The 22738-nt window shown below is 45.7% G+C and overlaps 1 protein-coding gene across 3 annotated transcripts in view; it reads left to right on the forward strand.

Moving 5' to 3' along the window:
- Positions 1 to 22738, forward strand: part of LOC144163171 (phospholipid-transporting ATPase ABCA1-like) — a 149673-nt gene that overhangs the window by 35864 nt on the left and 91071 nt on the right. For 2 of the 3 annotated variants that reach the window (XM_077693995.1, XM_077693993.1), the window contains exons 3-11: positions 6567 to 6641; positions 7948 to 8041; positions 10398 to 10533; positions 10933 to 11084; positions 12851 to 12984; positions 13730 to 13933; positions 16592 to 16681; positions 19299 to 19596; positions 21617 to 21756. In XM_077693995.1, coding sequence (XP_077550121.1) covers positions 6576 to 6641; positions 7948 to 8041; positions 10398 to 10533; positions 10933 to 11084; positions 12851 to 12984; positions 13730 to 13933; positions 16592 to 16681; positions 19299 to 19596; positions 21617 to 21756 — 1314 coding nt within the window. In that variant the 5' untranslated portion in view covers positions 6567 to 6575. Of the gene's footprint in view, positions 1 to 713; positions 1003 to 6566; positions 6642 to 7947; positions 8042 to 10397; positions 10534 to 10932; positions 11085 to 12850; positions 12985 to 13729; positions 13934 to 16591; positions 16682 to 19298; positions 19597 to 21616; positions 21757 to 22738 lie in introns of those variants that run through there. The other variant, XM_077693994.1, reaches the window with a different exon arrangement.

The raw sequence follows: 22738 nt of genomic DNA on the forward strand, positions 1-22738 counted from the left end.
ATGATGTTGGACTTTAAAAATCTGCTTTCGAACAGGCTTGCGTTGCACCAGTATTTGCCCTTTGGTACTCCGAAGCTGCTTTCAGAACTCCCGTTTTACTACTCTAAAGCTGCTCCGAAAGACTCAAGCCCGTTTCCACCCCTTTATAAGCAAACTGTGGCCTAAAGTTCTATTCACCAACGCACGTAGTGTCACGGATTCCGTATCCGTCGTCTGTCACGCCCGCGAATGAACAACGCGCTCCGGTGCTCGTGGTTCATCGTCCGTTCACCCTAGCCTATCTTATTTAGTGGCTCTAGCCACGCCCTGCCATTTCTGGGCGCCGCAGCCGCCCGTCTCCTCCGAGCCTCCCAGCGGCAGAAGCAACGTAAACAGTGGAACGGCGAGAAATGCGCGCCCGTCGCGCGGGTGCACGTGGACGCGCTCGGGCGGCGGGCGCGCCGTGCGGGTCGGCCCAACGCGCAGAACGAACGCCAGTCGTCGCCGGGTGCAGCCGCACCGAGATGACCTTGTTCTACCTTCGCGCTCCCTTTCTTCAGATCAACTCTCTCCCGTCACCTCCCCCTCATCCCTTCTCTCCATCTTCCGCGTGCTCGGTTGTCCCGCTCCCCCTCGCCTACCGCGTTTTCCGCTCTATTGCCCGCCGCACCGCCCTCCCTCTCGCGCCTTCTCTTCGGTCAGGGTTCTTCTCCGGGTTACTCATTCACCGTTTCATCCTCTCCCCGTGCTGTTCAAATCGCGCTGTCTGCTGGCCGGTCTTTTCCTGCCTCTCGCGTGCTGGCTGTCCGGGTGGGTTGCGTTACGTTGCCTCGGAGGGGCGCCTTCTTCCTCGTCGGGCGAGGAGGCTGCCCCTTTGTTCCACGCTCCGGTGTCTGGCAATGCCGGGCTGATTTCTCGTCAGGGCGTCCTGCTGGCTGTGTCTTGTGAGCCGAGTGCGTGACTGTGAACGATGGGGTTACTCTGACGCGGCTGGGAGGGAATACTGCTCCGAACTCTGAAAGAGTGAGTTTCGCGCCGTAGTTTTTGGAATGCAAATCTTTGAATGAAATTTTTTTAGATGAACTCTAGCTTCGTAAGATGAAATGCTTACTCAGGCAAATCTTGCTTCCAATTTTATTTCGCTGTTGATGAGGGCTGACGTAGTTATTATGCATCCGGTGTAACTTGTTCTACCGAAGTGTTATGCATATGAACCAAGGCTGCTTCAACATGTAACGGAAATATAAAGCTGAATACAGAGCTGCCCGCATATGTTTTAAATTGAGAATGTAAATTAGGTATGTGAAATTATCTAATTTAATAATGCAAATGGGCATTCAAATATATGTACAATTACATTAAAGGCAGTAATATATTGCCAGCTGGTGCTAGATTTCCTCATGGTTTTTGTGTTGTTGTTTTTGTCTCATTCCTTTGGTCCATCATAATTTGTCAGTGCTGTTGCGACTCCCCATAAACAGAGAGTGGGGGAATACACGAGAGTAATGATAAATATCAAGTTCCAGTCAAGGGAACACCTTTTGGATTTGCTACATTTCAGCCCCCGTCGTCTTTCTTTTTTTTTTTTTTTTTTTTCTTTCTTATCTCCTCATTACCATGCCTGCAAAGTGCATATCCTGTCTAGGTTTTTCTGAAACTGCATGGACCATCGATCTGCAAAAATTTTTAAAAATTTTTTTCCGTTACATTGCCAGCTGTTTAATGAAGTGACAAGCCACGCAAGGGGCACCAGAACGTGATGACAAGCATGGCTTGTTATAAAGTGTTACATGGCTGATCGATCTCGCCACAAGCTAAACTCATCGTTAACTCTTAAAGGGGCCGTGGAAACCACATGTAAATTTGTTTTATTCCAAAGGTTTTGACTTCATAATAGCACAGCTCAGCGCTTGACTGGCAGCATACAAGGCTCGCATGTTTTGTGACATCAGCAAGTATGTGTTAGGGGGAGGTACCTGAAACATCATCATCATCAGCTGCATGGCCCACCTGTTGTTCTGTATTCGTATTGCATGACCTGTCCAAACACGCTTCTTTTGCTTAACTTGAACTAAAATATCGTCTATGCAAGTTTGATTTCCCATCCATGATGCTGTCCTCTTATTCGGAAGTATTACACGTAGCCTTTTTCGTTGTATGGCCCATTGGGCCGATAAAAGTTTGCTCTCAAGGTGCATATTGACACTCTAAGTTTCTGCCCATATGTCATCACTGGAGGTACACATTGGTTGCATACCAGTCATTTTATTGGCAGAGGTAGCTTACTGCCAAAAAAAATTACACCATCTTCCCGTGGGGAACCCTGATGAGGATGCGAAGCATCGTGGCGGTTCCGTGTGGTTCCATTGTGTTGCCGTTATGTTGAGTGATCTGGTTTTTACTAGCGCCAGAGGCACGTTTTTACTAGGCAAAGGCACACAAGTACTGTTGTGTTACGGTGAGTAGGCGGTGGTTCTCGAGGCATCGAAACTCGTCCATCATGTCCTTGTCGATGTTGCCTCTGTGTTAGAATCGGTAGTCTCCGTCAGCGTTGGTGAGGTAAAGGTTGTTGACATTGGTGAATCGGCTGAGAGCAATGTACACGCCCTCCTCTTCGCAGCTTTGTCTTCTTCTTCTTCTTCGGCGGTGACGACGGTGGTTGAACGCGAACCTATCTCGTGATGGATTCTTTGGTTGGCAAATGCCTAGGGGCATCCTGCCACAATCAGCATCAGAGGCGCTGCGGACGGGGCTGGTTGAGCAGCAAGGCGCGTGGCGCTTCCCGCCACAGCTTTCCCACGGGAAATTCAACATCCTCCTCTAAAGTTTTCAGTTTGTCGTTTCCGTTGACGTTCAGCTTTACGTGCCTTCATTGTATCAGTAGCTTCTTGATGTAGTTTGAATGAGTCAAGGACATAAGGCGCGTTCGTAGCACTTGCTCCTGTCCCGGATTTTTAGCGTAGTGGGAAGAGCACCGCGTACCTCCCATTCCGCCCAAAGAGTCGTGGGATCGAAACCGGGCGCCGCTAACTATTTCTTTTTTTTATAGTGTAGTATTGCACAGCTGTGGGTGTAAGGAGGAGAGTTGCGCATGCGCAGTGGGAGTGCGGACGCCGACGCGGGACATGCCGAGACCATAAGATGCTTTCACATCTAAAAGATGGAATACTTCCCGAATGCAGTACAGCCCTTGCTAATACTACACTTAACTTATGGACTACCACTAACAATTTGGCCAAGATAGTTATATTTGTCTACTTGTTCTAGTGCTTCATTATTTACCTTATTATTTTTTACGGCATGTCTGTTGGATTTTCTGGAATTTATTTTTACCCCCGCTGCTAAGCTTTTAAGGTACAATTGTTAAAACATTCTGCATAAGTTTTGGTGGGACTCATTCATTACGATGTCATCTGCATATCTCAAATAATTAAGTATTCCCCATTGATGTGCAATTCCCTTTTCCCTATTTAGTTCTTCAATTGCCCCTCTAGACAGAGTGTAAATAATTATGGTAACGCTGTCTCCTTGTCTAAAACCCTTTTTGATAGGAAACCTTTTAGCCATTCTATGTATGGGAGTCGTGCCCGTGCAACTTTACCAACACTGGATAGTTAGTGAAAATGCATAGTTAGTATGATTTTGTCGTTTGTTGGCCTCAGCCAATAGCACAAGCGGGCTGTCTTGCATGATCATTCTAGTGTGGGAAAGTAGCTAAGGTGTTGCATTTCCACCCTCTTCTTTTCTCATCATACAGCCTATTTGAGTGAAGTTCGCATTAAATGTGAAACGTTTGTTATTTTATCGGGGCAGTCTTTCAAATGAACCAAGCTGTCATTTTCCTTCGTGGCCCTTTAAGCATAGTTGATGCAACTAGAGGGGACATATTATTTCAGCTGAAGTTGCGAACGTGTCATAGGAGACCTGCTCTGAGTGGGAATGCGACATACATACTTTCGTTGGCAGCGGCATTGGGGAAAAGGAGCAGCCGCTAACAGCCCCCCTGGTGTAAACCATTGTCAGAGACGGAGGGTAGTACAGGAACTGGTTTTCAATTGCGCTGTCCTCCTCTTGCTTGACGGAGGGGCAGGCCTTGATGGCCCTGATGGGCACACAATGGGAAAAAGTTGCCGCTGCCGAGGTTGTGCAACAGCCTCGAGGAGTTTCTCTTTATATTTGAGGGGCGTGGGGCGGCGTGGTGTCACGTGCCAGCGTCTTTTGATGCTTGGGCCCATTCATTTCCTCTGATCCGGACCTTGTTTTGCACGCTGCAGTAGTTAGCGCCCCAGCTGAGGGCCTTCTCTGTTGTTTGAAGACCTATTTGTTCTCCAGTTTTCTTCTACCCTGTAATGTGTCTGTCTTCTTGGATTGGTGTACAACTCATATTTCTTTTTGTATGTATGTGTGGTGTGTGTGTGCATCTTGGGGCTCCTGACCATAAGTACATGCGTATTGTCACTTTTTAAGTGTGATTACGATGCCAGGCTGACTGCAAGCTGAAATCAGTCGGTTTGTGTGTACATGCTTACAAACGAAGTGTGGCGGTAGTTATCCCAATTGTTATCATCATCATCTGGTGCCTGATAACAGTCGGTAGAAAATGGTCATTTCTCATTTGGAAGGAGCGGTATCAAAGTCCCATTCCTTGTGAAACCAGACGCATATAAAGAGGATTTGGATGGCATGCATACTGAATGGGCAGCGGAATCATAATCCATCACTCGTGTAAATAGCATATACTTTATATAATACGTAGGGGGGGGGTGTTCTTATGTGGGTGTGAATACACCCATCACTTGGATCTTCATTCTGTTGTTACCACTTCCTACAATAGTGGGGTTAGCCCCAGATGAAATATGTTTGCAGCATGCTCAACTGATATCCCACCCAGGGGCAGCATGCGTAGTAGAAATTTCCTGAACATAAATCGCAATAAAGGAACTAAAAGAATCATTGCAAATGTAACTTCATTAGCAGTGCAGCAAGTTCAGCTGGATTGGCGAATGTGTGTCATTGACATGTGAAATGACCATAAAATCAGCGACCATCGAATTTTCATTGCGTGGCAAAGGCCTCCCCTCACGAGTTGCACCTGCCAGATGTAGGCATGATTAATCCTGCCTGTCTGAGCTTCTCTTCCCTCCAACACCAGCCATCCTTCTGTTCATACTTCTTAATGAAGTCCACTAGGCATGCTGATATTCAGAGGGCATGGAACTGCAACTGTTTGGGCGATAGTAAAGTATGCCATATTTAGGGTAGTCAGGCTCGATATATGAGCTGTCACTGGTGTACTGTTTATAGAGCTGTTCGCTTTCAAGTAAACCCCATTTTACACCCCTAATATGTTTGAGGAGAGTTGGGTTACACCCGATGTCTTTCCGAAAGGATCTTTTCAACAAAGTACCGATCTGCACAAATGTGTGCTGACTGTCCGTTGTTTTTAAAAGCAGCGCTTGCTGGAAGCAAGCCCCACAAACACCGCTGTCGAACTCACTGCGCATTGGCAGGCTCTACTGCTTTGCTACCTGAGCCAGCAAATGTATGCCCTGACATTGTTGCGGCTGGCTAATGGCAGCTGTGATGTCGACAGAACTTTCTTCCTGGTACGTTCAACGAGTGGACAGGTCTCAAATGGAGACCTTAATTATGTTGCTCAAGCAGATGATAATGAATGTAAACTAGGATGTGTAAAAAAAAGCCATTCATAGGTTGTCGGGAATAAAATGTTTCATTTCTTGGAGTTTATCACTGCTCTTCACAGTCATCGTTACTGACTGATTCCCGAACAAACGCCACATTTTGGAGAGTATTTGCTAGGAAATCTTAATGCTCCCCTCGATTACCAACTTGAAACAAGCACCAATTTTAACCAGTTAGAGTTAAAAAGATCGTGATACCTTCTGATAAAATAAACTGGGTGCATTACTTAGTACATCCATAGATTTAACCTGAACAACCCAAAGTTCTGAATGGATTTACACAAAAAAATGATTTCTCCCTGATAATCAGTTTAAAAACTAGCACCTGAATTTTACCTCCCGGTTTTTAAGAAATATAAAACCAGAAAATGAGCAACCCTAACTGTTTAGTATAGTTATGATGGTGAAGAATAGGGGACATGTAGTTTCTAAGCTTTATTGTGGTTGCGGATTCTGTTTGTAAAGAAATTGCTGCTTAGGTACATCTGTAATACCAGTGGACAAGGCACAAGGCAAACATTGCAAAAAGACATAACATCATCATTCTATCTGTGTTGGAGCAGAATTTATGACCATGTGAAGTCTATGCTTAAAAAAAAAGCTGGTTTCCTACATTTTCACTTTTCTAACCTAAAATTAAAATTTTAATTGAGGTTTTCCTGTAACGGATTGGTATTGTATTTTCGCGTTTGCGTCATAAATCTGGCAGCATAGATTGTTCCTGGGGCCATAACGTAAGCCAGCATCATAGTGGACACAGCTAGCAAAAAAAAAATACATTAGAGAGTGAGTCAGAGCAGAGACATTGCCAAGTGTTTCTTTATCTGATAGCTTCTACATTAGCAGCGAGTTTACTTTTGCATGCTTTATTTTGTTAATTTTCAGAGCACGAGAATGAAGTTCTGGAACCAGCTGTACCTGTTACTATGGAAAAACTTTGTGATACATCGGAGGCAGAAGGTTCGTTATCCCGATTCTCTACTTGCTTGTTTTTCTTGTACCTGATACATCAACCACACTGCGGGAGCTCTTGTCAGTCGGTTAACTTTTTGACCAGCCACTTATACAAGATGGGGCAAAATGCAGCGACAGATGGGCAGTTACTTTGGAACGGATACTCTGCTGTTTTAACGCAGCAGGGCATAGCATCAGATAAGGAGACTTAGCTACCAATAGACTTCATGCCATCCATTTATGAAATAAAACTCTGTACCGTCAGAAGTGGTGGCCTTAAAGAAAATAAGAAAAGCGGGGGCATAAAACAGAAAAAAAAGGAGGAAGCGTGCATTGAGTTTGTTAATGGCGCTATTAAGCCCACAATTCCACTTTCATTGCCCCATTTTTCTAATCATCTGCTCGAAAAATAAAAGAATGTGTTGCAGTGTGCGTTAGCTTGCTGCCGTTAAATAGACCATGAGGACAACGTACAACTTTGCTCCACTTAAGAGCGCCTTGTCAAATAATGTGCATTTATGCCAATTTTAATAAAAACTACAACTATCAAATGAGCTACCTATGATGTGAGTAAAGCTTAAGGCTCATGCCTGCAAGAACAACTTTAAGCTGAAATAACTGTGTGGGTTTGCGGATACTTGTAGTGTTTAAAGAAAAAAATTAAGATATCTTACAGCCATAGGGCAATTAAGAACTGGCTAAATTGCAAAAACATATGGGAAATCAACACAAGTTGAAGGTAAAAAGCTTCAAAACTGCAGGTTTTAAGTTTAAAGAATTGAGAACAGGAAGCACTAAGTGTTCAGGCTTGGTGAGCAGTTCCATACTTCTGGTTCCGTCATGATGCTGATGAGTAAATGTGCTGACTTCCCATTTTTGGCTACGCTCCCAAGTACATCACACAGCCCTTGCCACATATTACGGGGCATCAAGTGGACATTTTCAAACCTGCTCTAATTTATTACTGATGTCAGTAGCATTCCATTAAACAGATCCATAGGGCTGAAGCATGAGCTGCCCAGATAAAGTAGAGTTGTATGTTGTCTTCATGGCCTTTTTGATACTCAGTGGTGTTCTAATAGCTGCGTGCATGTCAATATTAATAATGTTACATTAACATAGCGTAACGAGATATGTAAACCTGCCCAGGTAACTAACTATGCCATTTGTGTGGGCGTTTTGGGGACAAATTAGTGGTTCTAAACAGGCTTTCCTTCTCTATGGTTATCAAACCTTGCCCCTTCAAATAATGTGTCTGATATCTACAAAACGTGTTCAAGAAGTTTAACACTGCCGGTGCCTTTGTTTGCAGGTGCGAGTGTGTATAGAAATACTGTGGCCGCTCATCCTGTTCTTCATTCTCATGTGGGTGAGGACGCGGGGACTGCGGCTGTTCATTCACGAGTGTGAGTGTTTCTTTCGAAATTTGATTCACTATCAAACACACCACACCCACATCTGGGTTGTGAGCAGTTAATTGAATTCTCTTTCGTTCTTGGAGCTTGCTGCTTTGCAATCGCAGCAACTTGGCCTCCTGGTTTACTGCGTGTAATTTGTGGTTATGCCTGTGCTGCAGGGTCGTTGTGCACATTGTCGCACAAATTTGGATGAGCCCTTTATAGGTTGAACTGCTATGTGACTGTTACCTTTTAGAAGTCCTGCACTTGAAGTGGAAGCTGTTTCACGCCGTCATTTGGTGGCACTGCTTATGCCACGAATCCGGGGAAAAGGCATTGGCAACCTGTGTTTTTAAGTGAACAAAGGATATGCGAGGAAAGGTCGCTCGGTCCAGCAGAGGTAGAGGAAAGGGCAGGTTCCCATTGTCATGCTTGGCAGACGCTCGCTCCGTCCTCTTGTGTGTCTGGTCTCAAGGAAGTAGGAAGGGTTGCCCTAATGAAAGTGCAAGGTGCTTGCTTTGCAGGTCTGGGTGAAGAAGAAAGAAAAAAAAATGCTGGTGTCTGCCATTGCATTGCTTGTGTGATCTCTTGAATGTTTTTTTTTTTTCAAGGAGGGAGGAGGGTCAGTTAAATACCCATTGTAAAAAATTCGCTATCTGAACGAAAAACTGCGAGCCCTAAATTTTAGGTGCTCTATATAAAAAAATGACACGAACCAAAGCATTACCTTTGACCGTAGGTGTTCATGCAGTTAAAACTTCTCAATGTTCAGTCTGGCTGTTGTGAAGGTCTCTCCAGCCTTCAAGTTTTTTTCTGAATCTTTCAGTCCTTTTTATCTGCACGTATGTTATGAACTAAAGCTTTAGGTGGCTACATTCAGATTGTTCTGAGACGAAATGCTGTATTGCAATGGACGAGGGCGCTACATTTCATAGCAAAGCTGAATTTTGTCATAGTTTTTTTGTTGCTGCCATGCCTATCATTTTTGTTTTATATGGGAGCAGCCTTTGCAGTGGACCCATATAAAGCCATTTAAAATTAGTCACCTGACACTGAAAACAACTTTTCAGCTTGCCTTTTAGTTGTAGTGCTGGCTCAGTTCCTTGAGAAGCTGCAAGTTGCGTTTGTGCTCAGCAAAACGCAGCTCATTATTTGCAATGCCCAAAACAGTGTGATAAAAAGGCAGAAACGAGTATCTGTTACAGGGTTCGCACAGGTCCTTGAAAGCCTTGAAAACCCTTGAATTTAGAATTGCCTATTTCAAGGCCTTGAAAGTCCTGGAATTTTTAAATGGTCCTTGAAAACCCTTGATTTTCCTGGAGAGAATCAATGGCCCTGTCTTTTCACGAGAATTTAAAGTGTTTGTCGTGGATTTTAAGTGTTAACAAATGTAAAGAAACATTGTAACCATCAAATTTCAGTGTATTGCGTGCAATTGCAACAAGTTTGGTGAATTTTCATTACGAGGCAACATTGCGAGCAGGCAGTTCTCAATCCAGTCCATGTCAGGATACAATCCAGTGAAAGCCAGCTTGTGTTCTCTGTCTTGCATCTTCCGTCTAGTCTCTGGACGCTCGCTCATTGCATGTTTGCTGTGCCTCATATGCTCCATCTGCGTTTGCTTTTACGTGCAAATGGCAGACGTGTACATAGTTTGTCCTGCCTTGCAGCAACACTCGCTGATTTAATTTCAGCTGATTCTCTTGCTGACAAAGCAGGAGACGCAGGCAGGATTAACCAAGTTTAGAAATAGGACAGCCTGAGCAACATGGCAAAAAAAAAAAAAGACACCAACCATGAAATAAAAAAAGATGGGGGAGCATTCATGAACCCATTAGCGCGTATCTAAATGTGCAGTAATGTGCTTAGGTATTGTGCCATAAAAAAACTTTTGCATTGTGTTGAAAAAGCTATAATCAGATAAAACATTAGATTGGGACCTTGAAAATGTGTTTTCTGGTCCTTGAAAGTCTTTGAAAACCCTTGAATTTTTGCTTTTGAAGCCTGTACGAACCCTGCTGTTAGTGCTATGGTATTTTCAGCCGAAACGTTCAAACTTGGATCTCACATGGTGACGCAACACCGCGAACGTAATGGAGGGCGGCGGGATAATGTCGGTCTCCTCAGAATGTCTAGCTTCCATGGGATGGGATCACTGGAGAAGAATGGGGAGCAGTAGCTTGTTGACGAGGGTCAGTACAGGTTTTACGAGAAGCGATATCGGATGAGGTAGGCTAGCTTCGAGCTTCACTTGTGTGGAACATCTTGTGAGGGACCTTGTGCACCGTGAAAGTGGGGGAGCTCGGCTGAAATTTCCAATTTGGCTCCCGTCTTCCGTTCTTCCTCACCCCTGTATTGCCTGCAGGCCACTTTGATGCCAAGGCCATGCCCTCGGCGGGTCTGCTGCCCTTTGCCCAGTCCACCGTGTGCACCCTTAACAACACCTGCCACAGGGAGGAGGCCACACAGCGCGCATCCGAGCAGCAGTACAACGCCTCCCTGTGAGTGCTGGGTGGCCTGGTAGGCAGTACACATGTCTCAGATGCCTGAAGGCGCTTGTTGCATTCCGCAGTTCGTATTCCTGCCGTCTTTGTGCTCCCTGTAAGGACCCCTCTCTTATTGTCACTCACCCACTCAAAATGGGGTGGAGTAAGTGGAGTCGCTCGTGTCACTCACATGGGTCTGCTTTTCTTAAGGTCTTTGAAACTTGGTCTGTCACATGATTTGTCATTTAACTGTTCTGGGGCATGCCTGTAACCTCGTTAAAGATAGCCAAAGGGACAGTTGGGGTGGAGGGAAAAAGGCCCGTTTTCACTCTATCCTAAAGTCGTCAAAAGAGTGTCGCTTCGCACTGGAAGAAGGTCTCTCCAACACTGTTCACCCCCGCCTTCTGTTTGCAGGCTGATACAGCTAGTTAGTGATGTGAACCACATCGTAAATGAACACTTAACCAATGAGGACACAGTGAACAGCATCAAGCGGTTATCTCGGGACCTGGAGGCCCTCTCCGCCTTCGTGAAAAAGCTCACCAACACCGAGTTCCCGCTGTCCGGTGAGTGACCTCTCCAAGGGTTTCGTATTGACCCCCCCCCCCCCCCCCCCCACTCTTTCCCAAGTAAAAGGGCTCTTTAGGTTTTATTGTTGTTTTAATGAAATGTAGTCTTTTTTTTTTGGCATTTCTTGGCATTGTCAGCATTTCTTGACCTTTGAGCATTGTCAGCATTTCTTGGCATTTCTTGACCTTCGCGGTCCATTGTCAGGCCATGCCCGACAACGTGAAATGGCCTTAGTGGTCTGTTGTCGGAATATGCCCGACATGGGTGTTCAAGGTTAAATTTCGCGTTTTTTTTCTCTGCGCTGTGCGTGTATTCTCGGTAAATATGATGTGCCATCTCTTCAGGGATAAGGGAACTTTGCCTGTTGAAGTTTCCTTCATTTTGCACTAGGGTGCAGCACAATGTTCAGCATGGGCATCCTGGATTCCGGAGCGCTTTCACATGCACGCTGTTTGCTGAGAAGCATGGCCGCTTTCTTATTGCGGGCGTTCTACGCTGTTGCACTTAGCGAAGGCGATGGTGATTTCAGTGAGGAAGAGAATCGCGCACCTTCATCACTTAGTGATTAGAGTGATTCGACAGAAGCTAGGGACGAAGACCACGACGGCAGTGGAGACAGCACCGCACGGGCAGATCATTGCTTTGACCTACGCATTTTGTCGAAAGACAATGGATAAGTGGCCAAAATTTTTTCCCTGGCATCTGGAGGTTTCCGTTGTGAATAGCTTCCTTTGGAGGCGCACACAGCTGCAGAATCATGTGGAGAAAGAGCAGCAAAACCTGCTGCACTGCCGCCACTTCATCGAACAGCTCGTGGGTGTTCTGAGGCCTCAAGCCAAAAAGCAGGGCCATCAGCATGTATGGAGTGCGAGGAAAGGCTACGCGGGACGAGCCATTTCATCTACACGCTCCCATGCCGAAGCAGCAAGGACTGTGCTGTTTGTAGGAACGTAAAAAGAAAAGGAGACAGGAGGGGAACTGTAATTTCCTGCAAAACCTGCAGTAACACCCCTGGCCTGCACCCAGGAGAATGCTTCAAGCGGTTTCACATGCCGCTCAAATATTGGGAAAGGAGTTGCAAGCAGCTTGCAAGAGAAAAAAAGTAAATATCCTGCGAGTTTTTCTTGCACGGTCTGTGTTTCTATTTGCGGCATCCGAAACTGCCAAAATGGTTGCGGACCAGAACGCCCGGAAAGTGAGCTGAAGTTTTAAACTCCAAAGCGTTAATATGCGAGTCAGAACATGCATGTATATGTATGCGTGTTTGCGTTTTTAATGACAAAGCCGTTTCACCCATTTAAACGCAGCTTACTAGGCTGTTATTTCTGGGTTTGTAACCCCCTTCTCGCTGCCAGAACACCAACTCAGCGTGCCGGTCGCTAGTAAGGTGCTTGCATAATGAAGCACTTCCTTTACAAAACGGCACAGAAGAACACGAGGCTGTCTGCAGTGCAGCACGAATCCTATGAGAGATTTATAACCACATGTCCCTGGTAACCGTGCGGAGTGGGAAATGTGACTAAGTTGCACATGTGCTCATGTGAGCACTGTTGTATGATAGGGATTTCCACTACATGTAGCTCAACCAAATGGTGATGTGAGGAGCAGGGAATTTTGTTTTTCTTTCGAAGACTGTATTCAAGCATCACGAGCAGCAAGAATTTATGACTGAAATTTGCGTACTCGTTTTTAACGAAGTTTTTTCAACACGCTTATGTGGCCCACATGGACGTCCGGGCGATGTGTCCTAATTCCTTTGCAGGCGTGGTGGCCTTGGAAGACGTCATGAAAAACGATGAGAAGACAAGGTATAGCTTTGAAGCGTTGAACATCTCCAACAAGGACTTCTACCCGGCTTTCTTCAAGTCGAGCATCAGTGTGCGAGCACTTCAAAAGGTGACTCTTACATTGGCTTCTAGGGCAGTGCCGGCCTACCGGTTTTCTCTGAGGAAGACGTGCGAAAGAGTCTTAGGGTCGTATTCTGAGTCCCTCCTCCCCTACATTTGCTCCCTCCACTCGGCTGAGGGGAGGATTCCGCAATGCTCATGCATGGGGAAATCGATTTCAGGGATCTTCTCCACTGAAGGCTTGAGCGGAGAGGAAGGACTCAGAATACCAGGCTCTTTCAGGCAGTCAGGCAGTTGTAATTGAGGGGCAAGTGCATTGGTGTGGCACCTAGGGGGACAAAAACTGAACGCTGCTAAACATTTACTTTACAGCAACGCTTAAAAAAAGCGAAGCTTGCTTTTGAAATGAGGAAACACTAAATTAGGGTAACATTTTTACTGATATTTCTACGGTTTTTTTTTTTACGACTTAGGGCAGCAGCTTCAAGCACTTGGGTACTACTTCATCATTCTGTCGACAGATGGCAGGCTACTCATCGTGCCCCATGTTTGCCCCCAGCACAGGGGGCCCTCCGGGACTGGTTTTTGATTCACGCAGGGCCTGTGGGGAGTTTCTCAACTAGTGATATTGAGTCACTCTGCTCGAAACTGCTAGTAAAAAAGGCCAATAATTTAAGGCAGCTCTAATATTACCAGTGTCTGGCACGGGTATTTGTCTTAAGCCGCTGGTTGTAGAAGCTTCTAGCCAAGCTTCAGGGAGACACATCGCACTGACGGGGCTTCCTCTGTGACAGATCTTCGACAGGGGCAAAGACGACCTGCAGGCGTACTTCTGCAAGCCCGGTGCTCCCCTGCTGCTGTTTGTGGCCGGAGAATCGGAGGAAGGGGGCAAGCAGAGGCAGCTTCAGCGAGACCTCTGCAAGCTGTCCGCCTCGGACGGCCGCGCACTCACCCTGCAGGTCTTTAGGAGCCTCAACTGGACGGCCATAGTGCATCAGGTGTGGCATCTTCTGAGCTCAGGCTGATGATCTGCAAGGGGTCGTTTGGGGTGGCTTTAAACAACCGCTCGACAACACGGGCTACGAGGCTGTGCTCAAGTTTCTGCAGAAAACCGGACTTTGTGCCTTGCTCTAGACCTCCCCTTCCACAAGATGACTGTCTTTGATTTTCATGTCTTCCGTCTTCCCTTGCCTTATGAACTCGTTTTCTTTTCACTCCTCTATGTCTTCTTCTATATGCCACACGGCAAAACATCGATATGCCACAAAGCACAATGCAGCAACATCAGCATCACTTGAAAATCATCAATTAAGGTACTACCTAACCTGGAAGTTAGTGCAGCTACTTAGGTGCGATTTTTCAATATAGTGAGGCAAGGAATTTGAGACAGTTACAGACCACTGTTGTATTACGTTTGCTCCCACCATTCCTTGCCGGTGGAGCTGCCTGTCCTCTCCCTTCAATCTTGCATGCGTCATTAAGGGTTGCAGGCTGGTCTTATAGCTATTTTTTTATTTGCTAACCAATTTCAGTGAAACTGCACTGCATTTACGGAGTTTTTTGTACTGATTTAAAATCTGCAGTTATATTTTTGCGAGTTGATTATTTTTGAGATAATCAATGGATAATTGCCATTATTTTGGGTCATGATTACAAGATAACCACTCCATACAGAATGGCGATTACCCCGTGGCTAGGGAAACAAATGACTAAAGAATGCAATGTTGGAAGAATTTTTTCGATTTAGCTATTTTTGGTCATTTTTTAACACACTGAACTTCACTCCTCCCGCGCTCTGCCAGAAATGGCTCAGAGGTGATGTCAATTGAACACAATGATAATTGTCCACAGCCTCTATTTCAAAAATTTGTTTCCAGCATTGTATTCTCCACACATTTAGATATCAAAAGCAAAAAAAAAAAAAATCAGTTGTAACTGTTCTGGGTGCTGAGATGTCCGAGGGCAAAATGCTAGCTTCACGCTGCAAGAAAAAGGCCGTTTCACCATCGAATTCTCCGCAAAATGAGCTGCGAAGGGCACTTTAAAATGCTATTTAGAATAAAACGTGGTGCCTTGTGATGAGGAAACTTTCAGACTGATAGAAAAATGGCCATGGGTGCCACAAATGCCATTTTCCAGAAAACAATTTTCTGACCATTTTTCAGCCCCAAAGACCCTGCCCCCTTAACATTATGCTTTCTTGGCCTCGTCATCTCCTCATTGTCAAAGTCTAGCCAGGAGGTACAGAAATGCCATTTTTTTGGTTTCAGTTCAGGCAGCCAGTCAGTCATCATTGTGAGATCAGCACAGCTGTAGTGGCATTTTTTGCTCTGTGTGCTTGTGTGTATGCTATCTTTTGTGTGTTGTTCAAAGCAACTTGCACGCTTGATGAAGACTTAAGACTTTGTGCATGCACTGTGGCAGTGCTGGAGTTAGCTAGTGTAGAACAATGCCCCTTCTTTTTTGATCAGAGTGTGATGCCTGTACAGCCAGTTAGCAGTTGTTTAAATGCAGGTCTTTCTTTTTTTTCTCTCTTTGTAATTTACTCGTCTATCGCTCAGCAGGCATGAAATGCGAAAAAAAAAAAGTAAACCCATCACACTATGGCTGTTGTCAAAGAAATTGATGATAAGGCGATGGGAACTGTGCACTTTGTTGTAATACTGTCAAAGCTGAAAGAGTTAGATAAAAGTGCGTCTGGTCAGGAAAACACGTGACAACAATTAAAAAGTGGCTCCGAAACACCTTTGTTCTAACTTTCATGGTTGGAGTTGGTTTTTAAGCTTTAAATCCAAAAACGTTATTTTTACAGTTGTGATGATAAAACTTGGGGGACATATGTAGTTCTTCATTTTGATTGTAGATGTAAAAATTGTTTTTGTGTAAAACGACTACATTCAAATTTATTTGGATTTTTATATTTTATTTTTTGACAGCTTTTGTAAAAAAAAAACTGCTAGAGTGATGCAGCTGAACAAGGTACCAGTGAACTGTGCACGAATCAAGGAGAGCAATAAGACTAAAATTATCATTCTATGTGGTCTGTAGCAGAAGTCACGACCGTTTGAAATTTGGGCCTCGAAGGCAAAACTGATTTTTTTAGTTCCCATGTTCTAGGCCCAAATTTCGAACAGTCGCTACAGACCAGATAGAATGATAATATTAGTCTTATTGCTCTCCTTGATTCGTGCACAGTTCACTGGTACCTTGCTCAGCTGCATAACTCTAGCAGTTTTTTTTTTTACAAAAGCTGTCAAAAAATCAAATATAAAAATCCAAATAAATTTTAATGTAGTCGTTTTACATACACAAAAACAAATTTAATATCTACAGTCATGATGAAAAAACTCCATATGTCCCCAAATTTTCCTCATCCTAACTGTAAAAGTAAACTTTTCTGGTTTGAGACCAGTGTGCTGTCGTGTTGCAACTGCTGTCGTGTTGCAAAATTTGAGCTGTTGGTCCAGTTTTTGGATGCTGCGTGGCACATTTGAGAATCTGCGATGCACGCAGGACTGAGAAATTAGCGAAAATATTGTTTTCCTATGGCGTGGCCGTGGCTTTAACAGTTGTTCTGACTGTAACAGGTCAAAAGTTGGTGTTTAGTGTTTTCTTTTTTTTCTTTTATTCCCTTCCGTTTTTTGTGCCTTCCCCAGGTGTCGTCCATCACGAGGGAGAGCGGGCACGACCTCAGCATCTCCGACTGGGTGACAGCGTTCCAGCTGGCACAGGATGCTCGCAACGAGGCACGTCCTGTTCCGCTCAGAATTTTATTGCTTGTGCAGTCTTTGTGACCTTTGGCCTCTTTTGCAGGCCTTCTAGCGGGCCTTTACTAGGCAGCCTTATGTACTACAGTAAAAGCTTGTTAATTCGAACTCGAAGGGGACCGTAAAATAGTTCAAATTAGGTGGTGTTCGTATTAGCGGGCGGGCGCCAGAATAAATGGAAATCGCGCCACACTGCGCGGGCAGAACACAAGTAAGACACCTCTGGGCTCATTATCGCGAATTAGGCGCTGCTACACGTTTGTGGCAGGTGATTTCGTAGATAATGTTTCGAAGATGATAATGGCATGCGCCGGAGCACTGGCGCCAGTGGCGTGGCCCGGCGCCCTCTGTAGAGCCGAGGCAAGCTGTTGCAGGAGCCTAGCACGCCATGCTGTTCTTTTTCTGTTTTGTTGCTTTGCATCTCTTATAAATTTGGCTTGGTTTGAATTTGCAACACATTGTAATCACTCTGGGCCGACTTCTTCTGCGAGGAGTGGTGGAAACCCGGGGATCCCAGTTCAAATTAAGTGTTCTGGATAGTGGCGGGTCCGAATTATCGGGAGTTTTCCCCCATTGAAATATACAGGGCTGTGCCGGGACCAGGGCGTGAGTTTGAATTAACCAGAAGTTGGAATTAACCGAGTTCGAATTAACGAGCTTTTACTGTATAAGCTGCAGAATTGGTTCCCTATGTTTTGTTTGTACAGCCGACCGTGGTGAATTCGACCTTGGTTGATTTGGTTTCAGTGTTTAGTGTTTCAGTAAGGTTTGGGGCTCTCATTAGGGTACGAAGATGTGTATTTTGGCTTTGTTGATTTGCCACTTAGTCCAACCAAATTTTACCGGTCTGGTCAAAGTTGCACTACTGTTTTGTGAAAATTTTATGGTTTTGTGAACATTTAGTGCACGTTTGTGTTATTAGAGTATTGTCTAAGTCCAGGCTGAGAGTGCATGGTGGGAAGAGTAAGAAAAATGGGGACGTTTTATAGAAAAGCCAACTTTTCACGCTGTTGTCAGTGTTGGACAGAAGTGCCCGCCAATGGGTGTGAGTGGAGGAAAAACACGTATGAAGGAGAATCCACACCAGAGCAAAGGCTTTTCAGATCCTCCAAGCACCTTTGTGAACCTCAAATGGCTTACCAAACTTGTAGTTGAGAGCCACCTGCTCAGAACATCGACGTGGCAATGTGTAGTGAATGGCGTAGCAGTACGCCTGTGTCAATAAGCTGTGCCCCAAAAAGTGTGGTTAAGTAACTAAATGTAAGCTCTGGTTCGATGCCCCCCTGCCCTTATTATACAGTCAAGCGCTGTCAAGAAAACAGCATTAGACTGTTGGTATAAGTGTGTGCCTTGGGCATACCACAGTGCAAACTGAAAGCACACATTGGTTCGGCAGATAAAACGTTGAAATTTACTCCTGTTCAGCGGTTACACCTTCTTTGTAACTAGGGGCTCTTCCTTGTTAGAATTCACAAATCCCACTCCCAGCCTGCTGTTCAGTGAACAGTGAGAAAAAGATAACCTAACAGAATGCTTTACTGGGCGGGTTGGTTCGTGGCCTAAAGTAAAAATGTGCGCAAAGAAGAGCGCTTGTCCCGTCTATATGTCTCCTGTGTCCCCATCTTTTCGCGCTCTATTTTGCTTGGAGGGGAAACTTAGAATTTAGCCTGCTATCCACCTAGGCAAAAAACTTTACCATCCCTGCTTAAAAAAAGTTGAGGGAAGTGTGAAAGCTTCATCCAATCCAAGGAAAGTGTGTCCAATCAATCGTCAGGCCTTCAAAGACAGAAATCACAAATGAAAAACAAACCGATGCGACGATTTTTCGCGCACTAGGTAAATAAATCTACAAACGGTCTAAATGCACAGCAATACAGGGTTTATGAGACAAAGCTATAGCTTGTATTCACTGGCAAGGCACGCGTGCAGGCAACCATGTGAGTGCGCCGTCACTGGTTACGCCGGGCTCCGCGGGATGGCGGTACTTGTTCGTCCTAAGCACATGATGTGTGTTGGACATTCCAAACTCTACCCCACCGAACGCAGAGTAATGCCTCGAGTCCATTGTGAGTGCGATTAATAACATCTCTGTTGACACCATCGTTAAGAATCGGGTTGAAACAGCAGACGACGCACGCCGTTTTTTTCTTCTTTTTTTTTTTCTCGCCAGCGTGCGGGCGCAGTGGCACAAGCCGCGCCATGTCCGTGGCTGTTTCCCGTGTTTCCAAGCGAAGAAATTGACAGCTAACTTTTCAATGAATACCACCTACTTCATGATCGATGCGTGTGTTGTCTCATCTAAAACCGTTCCTTTTTTCCCGATTTATAAGTAACCGTTTTGACGCAGTGGAAGCCCAGTTTAATGCAAGCGCCATGTGTCCAGGGATCTTATCAGAGCTTTTCGGTCGACCAAGCTGCCTATGAGGAAATGCATTAGTTTCTTGACAGGACGCCACCAGTCGTGCTGAGAAAGCTTTCGCTTTAAAAAGCTTGCAACGTGAATGCGCTTGTGCCTTGTGCTGATGGGGGTGGCTCTCCTCCTCCTCTTCCTGCACCTCAATCGATCGTACCCCCTCCCTCTCTTCCCCATTTGCAGGTGTGGGCCCTGAGCAGCTTCCAGGAGCTGCTGGCGGGTCTGGCGGACCGGGTGTCGCAGGTGTCGGGGCTCCTGGTCACGCGCAGCCGCTCCTCGTCGGGGGGGCGGGAAGAGGCGGGCTCCCGGCTGATGCGGCTGGTGCAGGTGTCGGTGTGCGGGCGCAACGTGTCCTCCCTGCTGGACGCCGAGCAGGGCCCCGCCCAGCGCTTCGAGGAGTTCCGCGAGCAGGTCAACCGCAACCTGCAGGAGCAGAGGGACGAGCCGCTCGTCTCCGAGTACATCTATGACAACAGCACCTGTGAGTGGGGGGAGGAACCCTCTTCCAGCCTGTCGGTGCCACATACAGTTGAACGTCGTTATAAGAGGCATGGATGTAAGAGACAAATGGGTATAAGAGACACTATTCACCCGCATGAATGGCTGTCCTATCTTTCCCATTAAATTGACCTCTTTTGTAGCAGACATCGTATGTAGAACATAGTTGGTTACAAAGGACAAGTTATCCTTGAATTTCGGTCAACAATCTCGCTTGTAACAGACAGTTTAACTTTAGATGCACTGCCATTAGTCACTAACTGCAGTTGCTTCCATTGTGAAATGAAAGGGGACGGCAGATGCCTGTGGTCACTATTAGAATTCCAGCAAACACACAGTCGGTCAGTCAGCTGTGAAACAATGACAAGAAGCCCTGACAATGGAAATGCAGTTACGACCATGTGTGTGAGAGCAACTGTGCATGCGGGCTTCTGTCCAAGCCAAGAGTACTGGGAGTGTGCGCAGTGAGCTCTCCCTATCGGGTAGCTCCCATTCAAGAAGCATCACAAATGTGCAGTCCTGCAAGCGTGATGAATAGCGAGGGCACATGGCGAGAGAGGCTGTGCGCTCTGGCTATTCATCAGGCTTGTAAACTCGACTTCTATGATTCATCTTTCGCAAACAGTGAAAGGAAAGAAAGCTTGCGAAGCTGTTGTAAAAAACAGTGTAAATACAGTCACGAAGCAAACAAAGATTCAGAACTATTTTATAAATTCTGGGGGCAAAAGATAAATTAAAATAAATCTTTTGCAACATGAGTAGCAATTTTTGTGCTTCTTTTAGTCTCGGTGGTCTTTTAGTCTCGAGGCATTGGTGGTGTATAGCGGTATAGAAGCAACCGAATACAGCGCTACCATGTACCAAGCGGTTTGGCCAGTTTCGGTCAAATAAGGCATGCTTTCCCGAACTCCCACGCCCTTTGGAGCTCTGGACCACTAAGCAAAATGTTCTTTCGTGGACCCGTGATCAGTATTGATGCTTTGTTGAAGAAAAACGTGTCTTTGTGAGGCTCCTCGAGTGTTGGCGGTGGTTCAACTGCCCATGCATAGCTTGCACGCTTCCTCGACCATACTTGGGGTGGTCGAGGACTACCCACTGCCCAAGTATGGACGAGTAGTCCATCCAGCAGCAACCAAGAAAGACTTTTCACACGCCAGACGGTTTAACCACTTCTGGTGCAAGTTGCGCGGTACAGCCAGTGGTGGCGGCACCTGTCTTCACAACATGTTCCCGATTTTCTACCTTATTTTAAAAAAAGCTTTGCATAAGAGTGGCATATGTGTTTGTGTTCTCAGTGAGCTAATCTGTTGACCGAGAGCAGGGGTTCTCAGGCATGTTGGTCCCAGGGAACCCTGCTAAGCTCCATTATGTGCCAAGGAACCCGCCCTCCCCATTTTTCATTCCGTTCACGCTACATTCACGTGCAATAAATTCAAAAGGAAGCAAGCTTGCTTGCTTTTGAATTTATTGCATGTGAATGTCGATTTTACGCGAGCGCGTGTGCTAGCGGCACCAATCTCCAAAGAGGAGAAATGCACATGGGGGTAATATAAGGCCGAGATTCAAGTGCACTAGTTTAACCATGCGGCCCGTTTTTGGAGTGTGGCTGGCTACAAGCTGCTCGCAGGATTTACTGCGCAGCTCGCGCCTTTGTGTTATGCACTGAGATGTGCTTACTGACACTCGAGCATGAGTAATGGAGGTTCCTTAGATCGATTGCACCTCGGGTTCTCTATTTAAGTTACTGAAGTTACTTGGCGAGTCCGGAACGAGGGAAAATTTATCAGTGGCTCGCGGAACCCTGAGGAGTGGCCTGCGGAACCCACTTTGAAAAACCATGACCTAGAGCAACATGTGTTTTGACTTCAGTGTCCCTTTAAAGGCGTGATGTGTAACTAGCTGCTTAGCTTGTGTTTATTTCTGCTTATTTATACTTCTCCTTGTTAAAGGTTTCTGCATATCAGTTAGCACCTCATTTTCCCTCTGTCCTTTACTTGTTGCAGCTCCACGGTGCAACGCCGTCTTCAAGAGCTTCGAGCACAACCAGTTGATGCGATTCCTCTGGAGGCAGGTGAAGCCGTACGTCCGAGGCAAGATCCTGTTTGCTCCAGACACCCCTGCAACACGGAGGATTATTCAGAAGGTTGGTGATGAGACCTTGTGATGGGGACACCCTTGTCGTGTGAGATGAAGTCAAACCACCGCCTTTCCCAAAAGGTTTTATAAAACATTTATAATTGTGTAAATTAAGCATTCACATCAGCAAGCATCTTTTCGTGCAAGCCGTTTGTCCTTGGTAAATAAATAAAAAAAAAGGTACATACCCGTCAAAATGGATGGTTTTGTCTCTTCAAAAACCTTCTACAAAATTTCACGTTGACCACTTCTCTTTCTTCTTTCTTTTTTATATCAACTGCAATAGAAGTTTTCTTCTCCTTCTCCTCCTCGAGTTTTACTGCAACACTCTCGTGGGATAAGTGGTGATTGCAGGGGTGAGACAGCTGCGCATATTGCGCCTTTCTGATACAATTCCATTTTCCTGCGCCAAGCTGCTCCAAAAGCACGAAAATGGCGAAAATTGCGCCAAACTGCTCCAGAAGAGCCTCAACGGCACGGATTTTGATGCTCATGTCAGTTTCAGTGGGGACAAAAGCCTCCCGCATCCCGCGGTCACCGCTTTTATCGTCGGTCAACCGCAAACACAGAAATGGCACAAATAGAAAGACTGAAACGAAGCAAGCGGTAGCTTCTAAAACTCGATTCGCTTTCCGTCCGGGTTCGCAGAAACGGCCTTGTCGATTAGGCATCGCTGTGGCAACAAACATGGCCGCCGCCTGATCTGGCTGCTACCAACGCGCTCAGTGCGTATCGCCGATATTTTCCCTGGTTTATTTTACGCTATCAGCTGAGTTCCAGTCTATTCATTCTATCTGTTGTGGCTCTGAACAGTGACGTTAACTCAAGGATATGGTTTGAGATTGGTGCCAGATTACGGGAGGTTGGGCGGCTCGAAAAAAAAGTTCGTTGAAATGTGGGGCCTACGACTTCGGCGTGGTTTGTCCTTGAGTGCGAAACGCGGTGCGCGCGTCTATAATCGGGTTCGTGAAGTGAATTTTTTTGGCTTG

Source organism: Haemaphysalis longicornis, unplaced genomic scaffold (assembly GCF_048455015.1).
Source record: "Haemaphysalis longicornis isolate Haplotype H1 unplaced genomic scaffold, Haemaphysalis longicornis Haplotype H1 scaffold_12, whole genome shotgun sequence".
In the NCBI taxonomy this organism is placed as follows: domain Eukaryota; kingdom Metazoa; phylum Arthropoda; class Arachnida; order Ixodida; family Ixodidae; genus Haemaphysalis; species Haemaphysalis longicornis.